At 36.7% G+C, this 15,043-nt stretch overlaps 1 protein-coding gene across 1 annotated transcript in view; it reads right to left on the bottom strand.

Annotated features, from left to right (window-relative positions):
* Vps50 (VPS50 subunit of EARP/GARPII complex) overlaps positions 1–15,043 on the bottom strand; it is a 123,665-nt gene that overhangs the window by 57,708 nt on the left and 50,914 nt on the right. Inside the window, exons 11-14 of the mRNA XM_008822552.3 lie at positions 14,508–14,606; positions 12,874–13,014; positions 3,220–3,352; positions 979–1,070 (exon numbers count right to left, since the gene is read on the bottom strand). Coding sequence (XP_008820774.1) covers positions 979–1,070; positions 3,220–3,352; positions 12,874–13,014; positions 14,508–14,606 — 465 coding nt within the window. The remainder of the gene's footprint in view (positions 1–978; positions 1,071–3,219; positions 3,353–12,873; positions 13,015–14,507; positions 14,607–15,043) is intronic.

The raw sequence follows: 15,043 nt of genomic DNA, 5'->3' as shown, positions 1-15,043 counted from the left end.
CCAGAAATATTACGTTTTATATATATGTATGTATATATATATATATATATATATATATACACACACACACACATACATATAATACATGCAATGGCTTCAAAAACAGTTGTAAATACTTCTGTTTTCAGAGTACATATCTATTGTGAAACACCATGCTAATAACTATATATATGGGATAAAAACAACCTGTCAAGCAGGCACTCATACCCCTGGAGGAAGGACAGGCTAGAGAGGTCAAGTACTATAATCATCTAAGTTCACATGTCCAGTGGCTGACACAGGAAAGCTTTGACTGAAGGTCTACCTTCCTTCAAAGTCACTTGGCAAGTGAAGAAGGAAGAGGTAGAATTATCCAGAAAGTAGTGAAAACTTAACAGGGGAGAAAAAAAATCTTAAATTTCCCAGCCTCAGAACTATGGGAAATAATCTCTATAGTTGCAAGCAGTCCATCAAGGGTATTTAATTATAGCAGCCCAAAGGGAGTATACCTACATCAGTCTGAATTCAGTAGTAAGTATAGAGAATTCCCTCAAAGGAATGAAGCTCAATGAGGGAAGAAAAAAAAAAATCATTTTTAAGGACTCTAAAAGCAGGGATCTAATGTGTTCTTTTTTGTTTGTTTGTTTGATTGTTTGTTTTGTTCTGTTTTATTTTTTTGAGACAGGGTCCCCCTGTAGCCCCAGCTGGCCTAGAACTCACTATGTAGACCAGGCTGGCCTCGAACTCACAGAGATCCGCCTCCCTCTGATTCCCAAGTGCTAGGATTATAGGCAGGTGCCACCAAGCCCAGCTCTCTAAAGTTCTTTGTAGTTTATATAACTGCCAACTAATTACAAAAATTAAATTAAATGATAGTCTTATTCCAAAGAAAAAAAGTAACATTATTAAACCTGCAAAGACTACAAACACGGAAAATTTAAAAACTAAAACAATTCTGACATGAGTTTCTATTAAAAATAATTTTTAAAAAACCCAAACCTGCCATATTCGTGTAAGCCCATGTTCTAACTTCTTTTTTACATAGCCACGATCAAAATTGGTTTCTTCAGTACCCAATAAATTACTTCCTTCTGAAAATAAAAGATATGTTTTTATTCAGTGTGCTTTTTTTCCCTAAATAATTTCTATTTAATCTCTCATTTTCATGAAATAACACAAGATATAAAAATCATGTTCAGTTTGTGTCCACTCAAAACAGTATGGAAAAGTGGGCATTAGGATTAAACCCACTTGATACATAGATAACCTTTGACATGGAAACACTAAATACACCTAAGACCACTCAGCTCACACAGGACTGGAGTTAGGATTCCCATGAAAGCAATGCAGACAGAGGCCACACACTGCCTACTTCTAGAACATGTGACAGAGAATGCCTGGGCACTAGAGAATCAATAAACTCAAGTGTTAACTAATACACAAGCCAACAAGAGTGGAATGGAGAACTAAGCATGCAGTGAAGTAATTCTGCATGAGTTTATGTTTTTCAGAATAAGCAATGATATTAATTATTCCAGATAAATGATCTAACAATATCCTATCTAAAAGGTAAGATTATGCTACTCCTTAAAACAAACTTTCCCCTGAAAATCACATATATACATTTATATTAAAGTCAGCAAGGTAAATAATAGGCTATTCTCACCTCTCAGGCTAGCAAATTATCTAATGCTTACTAGGAAAAGACATTTCTTGCACAACCAGACAACAAATTCATGCACAGCCTACCTCTGAGCACTCCTAGGATCTAGTTGCCAGGAACCTGCAGCTTAGGGCAATGTATCTTAACTACAGTGTGAGAGTTTTAGTTGGAATGCTTAAATGCTATTGTTCAAAGAGGATCACTTAAGATATATAATATAAATAGGATGACTAGTAAATATTTGAATTTCATACTTATTATTTAGCTGTTTGTGGCATAGTTACAGCTTTATTTTTCATACAAAGATTAATATTTTAAATTATTTTCATTATTTTTATTGTATGTGTATAAGTGTTTTGGATGCATGTATATAAGTGCACTCAAGGGTAGAATGGTCTTAAGTGTGGTTGTAAGACACCATGTGCACTTGGCTGCTGGAAACCAAATGCAGGTCCTTTGCAAGATCAGCCAATGCCCTTAACCATGGAGCCAGCTCCCGAATATTTTTTATAATTTTTGTTTGTTTATTTGCTTTTTAACAGGGTCTCCCTAGCCCCAGCTGACCTGGAACATGCTATATAGACTAGGTTGGCCTCAATCTCAGAGATTTGACTGCCTCTCCCTCTCCAGTGCTGGGCTAAAGATGTATGCCACCACAACGAGCTATTTTAAAGTTTCATAACACTAAGTCTTCCTGTGTTTTTAGGAAGTAAAGTAACAATATAATTAATTCTCAAAAATCTAGCTTTATTTCACAACTTGAAAGTTAGCAAATAAATTAAAAAATATTTAGCACTGATTTCCTAGTAAATTCAAAAACACCAATGTCTATCAACTTTGCAATTAATAATGCTAAACAAATATACATATATATTTACATATATCATAGAGATAGATGATAGATAGAAGATAGATGATGATAGATGATAGATAGACAGACAGACAGACAGACAGACAGACAGAGACAGACAGAGACAGACAGATAGATAGATAGATAGATAGATAGATAGATAGATAGATAGATAGATAGCGTTTTCAGGGACTGGAGATGGTGAGATAGCTCGTGGATAAGATGACTGGCTGCTCTTGCAGAAGACCTGGGTTCAGTTTTCAGCATCCACAGGGCAACTAACAATCATCTGTAACTACAGGGAAATCCAATGCCCTCTTCTGCCCTCCAGGGGCATGGCGTGACATGGGTGCACTTACATGCAGACAATACACTCACACACATAAAAACAAATTTTAAAATTCTAAAAAAGAGTTTTCAAAGTAAAATTTTAAAAGAGAGTTTTCAAAGTAATTCAGCACTTAGGTCAGCAGCATGTAACCCTCATAACTGATACTATGGGTGCCTGGTATAGTAGCATGTCTTGGAAAAGTCCTTTGGCTTAGTTAATCTCCAAAGATAATGGAGTTTCTGCAGTGGCCAAATGACCTTTGCTGACTATCTAATCCACGGCCACTGAAAACCCCGAATCCTAAAGGCACACCTTGTCCCTGCTCTTTAGTCTTACTCCAGAAATGGGGTATATTTTATAGCTCAATTTTAAAATAAAATCAGAATCATTTCCCACCAGGCAATGACACAGTCTCCTCACTGCCGTGCTTCTCGTGCCACTCCATGGTTCTGTAATAGCTGAGCATGACTTCCCACAGTGCTTTGCATAGGTCCGCCAGGCAAGGAATGTAGCTGTCTGGTGTAACATGCTGAAGAAAGTGAAAAAGTCAATTTCTGAATATTATATTTACTTAAATACTTGTAGCTAATCAAAATAAATGTATTATTAATCAAATCGATTAAAAATTATGACTAAGGAAATTCCTTCCACTGGTATAAGAAAAAGAAAGCAATATTAAAAGATTTTTTTCAAGTAATTCCCATTTCAACCCAACTTTTATTACTGATTACTAATAATAGCCCACATACTATGCATTAACTGTAGTCACAGAACCGCAGTATTCAAGAAATCACTGAATTGGTAAGTGCTCTCCAATAGGATTGTAAACATACTGTATACTTTTTCAAAGACATATAAACAAGGCTTTATATTTACCCTTGGACCTGAGTCACAGCTAGCAAAATGGTGACTGGATTTACAATCACTCTAATGCACCGCTCGTGTAAAATGATACAATCTCAAGGATGGAATTGGCACCATCGAACAAATCGGCACAAGTATTTCCCTTCAATCCAGTAACCTCAGTTCTAAAAATTTATCTTGAAGACATACCTAAACAAAGTGTATAATGAAGAACACTGAAGTCTATCTAAATCTCCAAATGCAGGGGATAAGTAGAAGAAATTATCACTCATACACATAAAAGAATACTACACATCTATGAAAAATGATTTGGAATAATTTCTCATGCTTTATTTGACTCTTCTAGCGCATAAACATCAAAATCCCATGCTGATAAACAGGGTAAGAGAAATATTAAAAACATATGGCACAGTCTCCTCACTGCCGTGCTTCTCGTGCCACTCCATGGTTCAAGGAAAATAAAACTCACAAAAAAATTCCAGGCTATTACTCAGCAATCAAACACAGAAACCCCTCTCCAGGACAATGTTTTAAACTTTCATAAATCCAATTTTGCATAAATTTGTATTTATATTATGCAAATTAACCTAAGTATATCCATAACATTCCTTAAGGTAGATAAAAGGAGGTAATAGTCATATTTTTTTCCAAGCAAACATTAGGACTGTACAAGGAACTGGTATAATCAACCACTTAACTTCCACAATAATGTGTCACAGTTTATCAAACCAGAAAATTAAAACTTAGACCTACTACCTTCTACTCTACCCAGTCTGAGGAAAAGGGACGCCTTTCCTATGTTACAAAATTTAATGAATGCAGCAAGGTATGTACAAATGAACGTATCTGTGATTTTTCTTTTCAAAAAACAGCTGAAAATTACATGGTAGAATTATAGCAAGCTTTTTTGTCACTGATTTAAGTACAAATGATTCACAGATCAGCTAAACCACTGATCCTGTCTAAAAGTCTCCCAAAAGAATTTAAACTTTATTAAACATACATATACGTACAAGCATAACAACATAATATATTTGCCACCAGATAGCAAGATAATTTTTATCTAAGTTCATATTCTAAAATAGAAAATTGTAGAGACAATGTTACTAAATAAATATATGATACATTTAAGAAAGAGGCATTGCACGACACAGGTACACTTACCTACGTGCAGGCAATACATGCATATGCATAAAAAAATAAAAATAATTATTTTTTTAAAAAAAGAAAGGTAGGGGCTGGAGATATGGCTTAACGGTTAAGAGCACTGACTGCTCTTGCAGAGGTTCTGGGTTCAATTCCCAGCACCTACATGGCGGCTATGAAACGTCCTTAATTCCAGTTCCAGGGGAATCCGACACCCTCTTCTGACCTCCGCGGCATTGCACGACATGGGTAAGCTCACATACATGCAGGCAATACACTCATACACATAAAATAAAAATAATAAAATTTTTCTAAAAAGGCAATTGGGATCTTTTAAAAGACGTTTCATGTACACACACACACACACACACATTCTGATATGTTCATCTCTGTACTTGCAAATTATGCTGGCAATAACAGTCAGTTTGTGTTAATACTGGATCATTTCCACTATACCCTTCAACCAACTGGCATCAACTCACACAACTGCTTCTTAACCATGAACTTAAAATCATTTGCAAGCCAAGTATGATGGCAGACACCTATAATTCTAGCACCCAGGAGGCTAAGGGAGGAGCATTACAAGTTCAAATCCAGCCATATAATGAGACCCTGTCTCAAAAAAACAAACAAACAAAAAAAGCAAGTAAACAAATCAGTCAGGAAACAAAATTATCTGTAACCTGTACATTCTAATTCTGGTTACTTCATAAAAAGCACTTCTAAAATCAAAGCTGGAACTGACCTGGAAACTCCTGCCTGCTGGCTAGCTTTCAGTGTTGAAAGGTACTATGCAGTCCAGTGAGGGAGGAAAGTCATCTATTAACTAACTCCTCAGAAGACCCTGCATGCAGCAATAACAATCTGCCAAGCAAGGTGTGCACACAGGAACAGCAATGGCATATGGTTATGGAAGTAACCAATGCTGTCTGATTGGATTTGAGCCTATTCCACTGAAAGGAATTTATGCCTAGTCAAAAGTCGGGCTGGGGAAGGTCATAGGCCTGGACAGAGAAAAACTAATACTGTTGTTCTGCTAAATGGACATGTTGTCAAAGTGCATTCTAAATATATTTATACCCACAGAATGGTGCTGATCTCAGCACTGGTCAGAGAAGCTTCTTTCTGCAGTGGGCAGCCATCAATGCAAAGGCTCAAAACTGGTCAAAGTGGGAGAATAAGTGACTGCTGAGTGTTCAGCCCTAAATGAGACATCTATATCAACACTGCAGAAGAAGGAGCAGAAAGAAGGGAAAGAACTGGAGGATAAAGGAGTACTGTGAAATACTCTCTTCTGAAACAGGCTATGGCTGTTGCACTAATAAACTCATAGCACCTGGGGTTACCTATCTAAAAACCGTAAGATCAATTAAGTCAATGATTGCAGCATGAATTGGGAAGGAGCTCATTGGCTCCATCCCTAGCTGAGGTGCTACTGAACTGATGGCTGCTGTGGAAGGGAAATCACTTCTCTCTGGGGCTGCAGCCTCAGGTAGGGTGCCCATGTATATGCAGGAGGCACTAACAGGACTCAATGAATTATAAATTAAAGAAAAAAGAATAAGAGGGCATGAAAGTGAGAGAGGCCTCTGCGGGTGGGGTCTGGGGAAAGTAGGAGGAGAGTTAGGGTGCTCGTCATTAAGATGCATTGCATCATAACCATAAGAAACTGTCAAAGAATAAAAAAAAATGTTTTGAAAATACTCTTCCAGATCTCATAGGAAACCTTATCACACAGGCATGGATAAACAAACAGAAAAATATGTGAATAATTACATAAGTAATTAAAAGATATGGGCAGGCAAAGAAAAAGACCTCAGTGTCTCAATCGACAGCCTGTACAACTTCTATCCCAAAATCAAATCTTCAGCTCTGCAAAGCATGATGGGAAAGATCCAGCTAAGGAACTGGAGGCCCTGGTTCCAACTGGCACTGCTTTCATGTCTTGCCAGTCACTTCATCTAGACAACAAACCACTTTGGATCTGTTTCACATTTTGTAAAAGATAGAGGAAACTGGATCCTCTGATGTCATCGCTTGCTTAAGTCAGTCATCAGTTACTAAAGGCCTAACACTGAAACACAGCTCCAGTTCTGGGTCACTGGTCCACTAAGACCAGGAATAGCCTGTGGAGCACTATACTGAAATTACAATTCTATGTTTATATCACAGATGGAAAATAGCAATCAAAGTCTTGAATGGATCAGTTCAGAAAATATTCATAGAGTAAAACACCCCAAGGACTAATTACGTCTTTAATTTTCTTTAGGTTAAGAATGGCAACAGAAATTTTAATTTACCAGTATTTCTCTGTGTCACACACTACCTCCCTTTCAGTACAGGTGGTACAGTGAGAGCAAAGGAAGAAATGCAGAGCCTTTGAGGGATATCTTTTCATATAAAAAAAGAAATATTTTAAATAACGTGACTCTTAGAGAAAAAAATTTGACAACCTATATGTTACGGAACACATACATGTCTCATAAACTTGGTGAGTGTGAAAGGTAACAAATACCCTGCAGTATAGGATTTGGAGATCTGCAAGCCTGGTTCTGATAAGGCAAAAAATGTTCCACACATTTCCACCAAGCTTACGCACTGGAAGCAGCAGGCTCCTTACTCTTATCTTGATTAATCACTTTGAAAGTCCACAGATCTGACCTCCCATCTCACCAGTATCGGTTAAGAGAAAGCCTGGGCACCTTCCATCTATTAACCATCTCCAAGAAACTAAACTAAAATGAAGACATCAACTTATCAAAAGCGACACCATGGTAGCTTTAATTATAAACAGTACACAGTGATTTGCAAATACAATGTAAAACCAGCCATAAAGATAAGCAATCTTTCTGAACTTGAAGAATACAATGAAAAGAATATCATATTTTCAAAGTTGCTTCAATGCAAAGTAGTAAATAAGAGACTGCCAGTTAGATATCTTAAAAACAACAACAACAACAACCACAACAACAACAACAAAATTGAAATCCCTATTATTAGATATCTATAGGTATTCAGGAAGATGCTTTTGATATGAAAACATCAAAATGGAAATTCTTAGGGGTATCCTTATGGCATCTTTTTTTGGCTCTTGTTTCATATTTAAATTTAGCACTCTACTCACATCCTAACAAACATGCAAAGAACAGGTGCTATGGTATCTTACAAAGATCCAAAATCCACAGTGCGTGTACACACACACACACAATTTTTTTTTTTAAGGAAAAAAAAAATCCACCACAGGATCATACAGGGTCATCAGTGTCATCAGAAAAGTGCTGTTCCATTGGGAGTTCCCATCAGAAAATGTTGGTCTGAGATGCTGCTGGTCAAAACAGCACTATGCTCAGTGAGCTTTTTAAAATCACCTATGAGGTGATAAATATATAGGAAAGCATTATAGAATACCCCCTCTACTTTGAGTCTTTAATTACTTCTATATTTACCAAGTTGTACATAATATTGATATCTTAAGTACACCCTAACCACCAGCAGAAAGAACACAGAGCTGGGCCAAACTTCTCTGGCTTGGGGTCAACTGTGTCACTTCCTTGGTCATGGCTCCTACATATCACGAGAATCTCTATGACACTTAAACCTGAATGGATTCCTGACTTAAAAACAAACATAGGGAAACACTGTCACTCTTAACTACTAGGCATTTTGTCATTAATGCTCCATAAGCACACAAACAAAAAGACAACATAAGACGTACAGTGCAGGGAGTCCCACTTTGAACTAAATGACTAGCAACAGAAAGGACTTCTTTAACATCAGTCTTAGTTTTTTTCTAATTGCTGACAAATGGCCTTAATCAAATATGTGACTAAATTATAAAACAAGCAAAGCATGTATAATCAGAAAATAAATTTCAAAGTGTCAAGTGATAAAATGCTATGTTGTCTGAAATGACAGTGTAAGGCAATATTTAAATATGAGAATGGTATCAAACTAAGCATTGGGGTTTAGGAAGATTTCAAATGGTTTTCGGCCAATAAATTATTTTGTTTCTGCTGGCAGTTGTATGCCTCACTCTATAAGAAGAGCAAACAGACAGTAGAGATTTTATAATAGTTCCAGACAGATACCACTGGGCTTACAAACCTTGAGATAGTTTATCAGAGTTAATAAAAATAGGACACACATTTTGCTTCCAATTTCATTGTAAAAGGAAGATTTTTTTCAAACTAGCTCAATCTCACTCCTTCTCCCTTAGGCAGACATCTGAAAGCGGCTGACAATAATGCCATGGATAAACTATACAGTGATGACCTCTTTTCACTTCCAATCTCTTTCCAATTTAAGGAAGCGTATTTTTCCTGTTTGGAGGGATGTCTACCTCCCTGCTACTTTGTACTTTTCAATTATCTAAATTTCTAATGTTTTTAAACTCACTTTATGATTAAGTGCTTCCTTCACAATATTACTACAGTACAGTGACGTGAACTATAAAATGCCTAGGCTTGCCCATCTTGCTTCCAGAGTATGCCAGCCAGAGCCCTCCATTTCTCTACAGGGGACTCTGCTGCTTCCTGTTTCCCTCACATCCATGGCTGTTTCCTCTCACACAATGACCATCATTTACTTTTACCCAGAGGCTCAAATGAAGCCCCACTGTCAAATAATTAAAAACTTCACATTCTATATACAAGACTCTCATCAACTGCCTCCCTATTCTGAGTGATGTCATTCCAGAGCCTTACTTGTTACCACTAGGAAAATGTGTTTAAACTTTCATCAGTTTACTTTTCAACTATAAAAGACCCTCTATTTTTACTTTCTTGAGGTAGCCATCATCTTCTATAGACCCAAGTTACTAAAAGTTCGTATCTTTTCATCCAACTAGTTAACAAAGTGAACTGAAGATAAATAATATCTCTCCAGAGCTTCATCATAGAAAACACACAAGTACACATTCAGACACACACATATTATTCACAGTGCTGCACTTCCAGTTTGTATTAAAGTTCTGTTAAAATATGAGCTGAAGTAGATTTGGTGTGAAGTATGGTAAACAGCAGCAAAGTTACTGATGGCTTCATGCAGAAATTTCTTTTGAAGAAAAGAGTTACCATGACAAGGCAGACTGTGATGCCTATTACAATCTGTGGCCTGTTTTCTTTGGCACTGGTTCTAATAAAGAACTAAAGTAGTTAATATACATAGTTCACCAACTATCACATATATATGGCCACTTTTGTAATGATATACCAAAAGTTTTTAGGGGGACTTTTTCTTATAATTCATCAACTTTAATTTTTTTTTGAGAATTTCATACATGAGTATATTTCCATTATTTCAATCTTTCCTAGTCCCCCTCCCAAGCCCAAGGACTCCATGTCTCCCCAAATCCCTCTTAATTTCTTGTCCACTTCTTTGATTACTATTGTTACATATACATGCATTTATAAATACACACACATACATACACACACACACACACACACACACACACACACACACACACACACACACACACACACACACTCTACACTGAGTCCATTTGGTAGTGCTCATGTATACCTGTAGTTTAGGACTGCCCACTTGGGATTAGATACTCTCCCAGGGAGCTAGTCTCTGGAGAAAATCAATTGTCTGTAGCTCTTCATCTAGAGGTGGAACCCAATGAAATTTCCCTTTTAGGGTGAATTTTAAGAAGCATTTACTCAAGTTGAAATCCAAAATGATTCATTATCTGGTAACTTAAATACACAGTTATTTCAAAAAGCCATTTTAACGCCACCTTTTTTAAAAATATGAAAGAAATGCAAAAGAAACACAATATGGTAATGCCTTGAGAACTTTTCGTTCATAAAAAATCATTTTCTGCACTTACCTACATGCAGGCACATAAAAACATAAAACATAAAAACAATAAATAAAATATTTTTTAAAAAAAAGCATTTTTGAAGAACAACTTTCAGTTTCATGAATTGAATGCAGAGGACCTTCTAAGGAAGTCTTTGACTTTTAAAAGCATATGCAAGCGTATAGTATTCACACACAGACACAAGCACCATAATTAACCAGCGCAAACAGACTGGACCCACAAAACCTCATCTGTTTAAAATGTTTTTTTTTAATTAGTAAAAATTCTTTTCTGTTTCAACAGAAAGACTGCTAATCTGTAATAAACTGCTTTACCACTTAAATCATCTATCAATGATATACCTATATTAGTAAAATTAAAAGTGACTGTTTCAATGTTAAGATATGTACTATCAATCTAAAACAAATATTAGTAAAATAAACATTTCAAAATTCAAAAATATCAAATGATGGATATATTTAAAAGTAGATAACTAGAGGTGGATAGATTGCTCAGCAGTTAAGAGCAATGACTGTTCTTGCAGAGGACTGGGGTTTGAGTCCCAGCACCCATATGGCAGCTAAGAACTATCCTTAACTCCAGTTCCAAGGGATCCAACACTCTCTTCTTACCTCCGCAGCATTTCATGACACGGGTACACTAATATACACACAGGCAACACACTCATACAGATAAAATAAAAATAATAAAATATTTTTTAAAGTAGATAACTATGTAATTATGCAACTATATCACACTTAAAGTTAATAACCATAAAATAACACAGTGCTCTTGATTTAGAAAATTATTTAAAAAGACATTTAGGCCATATTAACACCTGTCATTATTAATTTAAGAACTTAATATATCAAATATAACCATACCCTTCCAGAAAATTTGTAGCTCTAGTTCCTAATAGACACACACATACACACATACCTATTAATATCCTGTACTTCTCACAAACTTGCTGAATAAAGATTAGCTTCTTTTCATATGAATTTATGAACACAACTACAAAATATACATATCTACTTCCATGACTGTCATTTTCTGAGTTGACACTTGAAAAACTCACAATGTTTCACATGAAAGTCCAAGCTGGAGACCACAGTAAACTCTGGCCTCCACACTGCAACCACACAGCCCACTGCATACATCACTGCACTCAGACTCTTGTGACATTCTCCAAACCTGCCTTCTTCATACTGTGGCCACATCAGCATCACTTGGCTGACATTCTACTCAGCCAGCTGCCCTTTCTGAGACTCTTTTAGCTCCTTTTCTACCACCTAAATCCAGAATGTTATAAAGTCTTAATGATTCCATCATCTGCATCTCCCTTTCCCCAGGCTTCTTGTCAGTCTCACAGCTGTAGCTTCAAGCAGGTGCTGATAACTCCCAAATGGGCAACTTTAGCCCTGCTCTTCCTAGGTTTGTCTTTTCTACCCAAATGCCTCAATGTGTACACTTGGTGTTTAACAGGTACCTGAAAGGCCGAGCATAGTGGAACATGCACATAGTTCTAGTACCTGGGAAACTAGAGCAGATCACAAGTTCAAGGCCACTCTGGGCTACACAGTGAGATATCTCAAAATAAAAGACAGGTTTAAATAGGAAGTACGACTTTCCTCTGCAGTTCTGCCACAGCCTGACCTTCCTGAGGTAAGTAAATGATGCACCAATCCCCAATTGTTCATCGTCTTCCTGGCCTCCTGCTCTCTGCCCCCACCAGCCACACCTACTTGAAAACTGGCCCTGAATATGTCTACTCCTCACCAGTTCGGGTCTACTGCCTGAAAGTCCAAGTTGTTCTTTTTTGTTTGTTTATTTTGCTTTTTTTTTAAGCAATGAAAAGAAAGAGGTTGTTACAGACACTAACAGACAGCATGCTGGCCCACAGGAAGACTGAACAAAGATGACCATATAGAAACAGCCAGGACGCAACTGCAGAAGAGAATGGAGAGCAGAGAGATGAAAGAGTCAGGGCTCGGGGAGAGTGGAGTCAGTGCAGCCACTACTACACTCGGGTCTCAGCAACGTCTACCACCCACATAGTTCAGCTGTCAGCTGTTCCAGGAAGAAAAGAGCCATACTAGGAAAGAAAGAAAGCTTTTGGCAGACATATTTGTTTTTATTTTAGAGGCATTTCAAACGGTAAGTGCAAAGAAAAAGGAAGTTACTGATTTAAAATCTAAGAGACAGAGACATGAACAGTAATCACTACACACCATACAGAGGTCTTTGTATTGCAGCTTCTGGAATTTTGTATCTGTGTTTCCTGCACACAGTTCCACATAACCAAGAACAACCTGAAACACCGTATTGTGAATGGCTTGAGTGAAGTGCATATGAAGCTGATCCATTGCAGTCTATGGAAAGAAGAAAATAAACAATATAATTTCATCTTCTTAAATAAAGTTCAATGCGTATGAAAAAACACTCAGGAAAAAAATCTTCATCAATTATAACTATAGCACAAAGGTCAGTGTTATCCTTAGAATTAACTATGGTACAGATTACTTGCAATGAACATTTCTCGTAACTATGACATCACAGCACTCAGGCTAAGTGAGTTGTGAGATGATGCTGTTGTTCTGTCTTCACAATCAATATTCACCTTGCTCATTTTCAACTACGCCATGGATGATCATACATCAGATACTCACTGTTACATTTGGACATTCTCCAATGGTCAGCTTCTCAGAGACATCTGTCCTGACTAGCCTATTTAAGTTCTCTCAGCATTTTTTGCTTTCTCTTTTTTATAGCTCTTTACAGTATTTTCTATACCACCTGATAATATTTTCACTTATAATGTTCACATTCCTCACAGAACATAATGCACCTGAAGGTCGATATTCAAGTGCCTGGAGAAATATAGCTAGCAGGTATTAATGAATATTTAATTAACATAAACCATCTTATGGGGGAAATTAAAAGTCATAGGTCTATTTCCAAACATCTTCACATGCAACCCCAGAATTCCCAAGTGTCTTTCTTCTTGCATTTTCTTCCAAGGTAAAGTGTAAGACATCAAAATTAACTAGGTACAACAACTCAAAATGTAAAATGTAAGCAGTCTTAAATTTCCTTTTAAGAGAGGGGACCCTTTAAAAGAAAGAAGAAAAAAGCTTGTATCCATCCTGTTTAAATGCTGAATGAATGCATGCGTACTCAGGACAAAGAGAAGACACAAGTTTCAAACCATGGCTTTGCCTCAAGTTTTTCATGAAGAACTTGAATAATGAGTGTGTAGAGCCACATGTTACACAGAAGTTACAGCACTGGGAGATCTGAAAAAACTGCTGAATGCAATGGACCTCTTTTACAGATAAATGTAACCAGTACGCAACAGTTTAGACACCGTTTTGAGGAAGTCAGGCTAGCCTGACTAGGAGTACATGACACCCCATGTTAAGATCCATGTCCCAAGACAAGGGTCAAGGTAAAAGAGACTACATGTAATCTTCCATTGAATTATCTCTCCTTCCTTCTATGTTTTTGTTTATTTGTTTGTTTGTTTGTTTGACAAGGGTCTTGCTATGTAGCCCAAATTAGCCTCCTATATGTAGAACTGTGAAAATATTAAACCAAATTAGCCTCCTATATGTAGAATTGTGAAAATATTAAACCCAACAAGACTTCACAGTCCAAAACAAAGTTTTATAATGTTTTATTCACCTCATACACACTGTAAAACTCTGTGAATAGCCACGTTACTAATACTAATTCAGCATTAAAATATACGTTGTTAAATCAAACTATGGAAGGACGTTCCATTGGTAATAGTCAGCCTTTAACAAGCATAAAGTTTAATGGGTTCCTAAATTACAAAAACAGTGAGCATCCTTTCAAAACTAACCTGTGTTTTCCCAAGAAGCCGATAAGCTTGTTGAACCTTGGTGTAATGATTAATGTCAAAATTCTTGCAGATTTTGGAAAGGGCTACATCCAATTGTTCCTATGTAATTAAAAGAAGTAAGAAATGATTAAGAAACTGTTTTCAATGCAATAAGAAGAAAATATTAAGACTCATCTTTCCCTTATAGTTAATATCTACTTATTATCACACTGGATTCATTAGCCAAAACTAAATTTAGGGCTGGAGAGATGGCAAAGCAGTTTCTTGCAGATTTTGGAAAGGGCTACATCCAATTGTTCCTATGTAATTAAAAGAAGTAAGAAATGATTAAGAAACTGTTTTCAATGCAATAAGAAGAAAATATTAAGACTCATCTTTCCCTTATAGTTAATATCTACTTATTATCACACTGGATTCATTAGCCAAAACTAAATTTAGGGCTGGAGAGATGGCAAAGCAGTTAAGAGCACTGATTGCTCTTGCAGAGGACCCTGGTTCAACTCCCAGCACCCACATGGTGGCTAACAACCATCCGT

The sequence above is a fragment of the Nannospalax galili genome, unplaced genomic scaffold, assembly GCF_000622305.1.
Source record: "Nannospalax galili isolate Female #2095 unplaced genomic scaffold, S.galili_v1.0 scaffold85, whole genome shotgun sequence".
Lineage (NCBI taxonomy): Eukaryota > Metazoa > Chordata > Mammalia > Rodentia > Spalacidae > Nannospalax > Nannospalax galili.
Note: the sequence above shows the minus strand (reverse complement) of the source record. Positions and strands in the feature narration are given on the sequence as shown.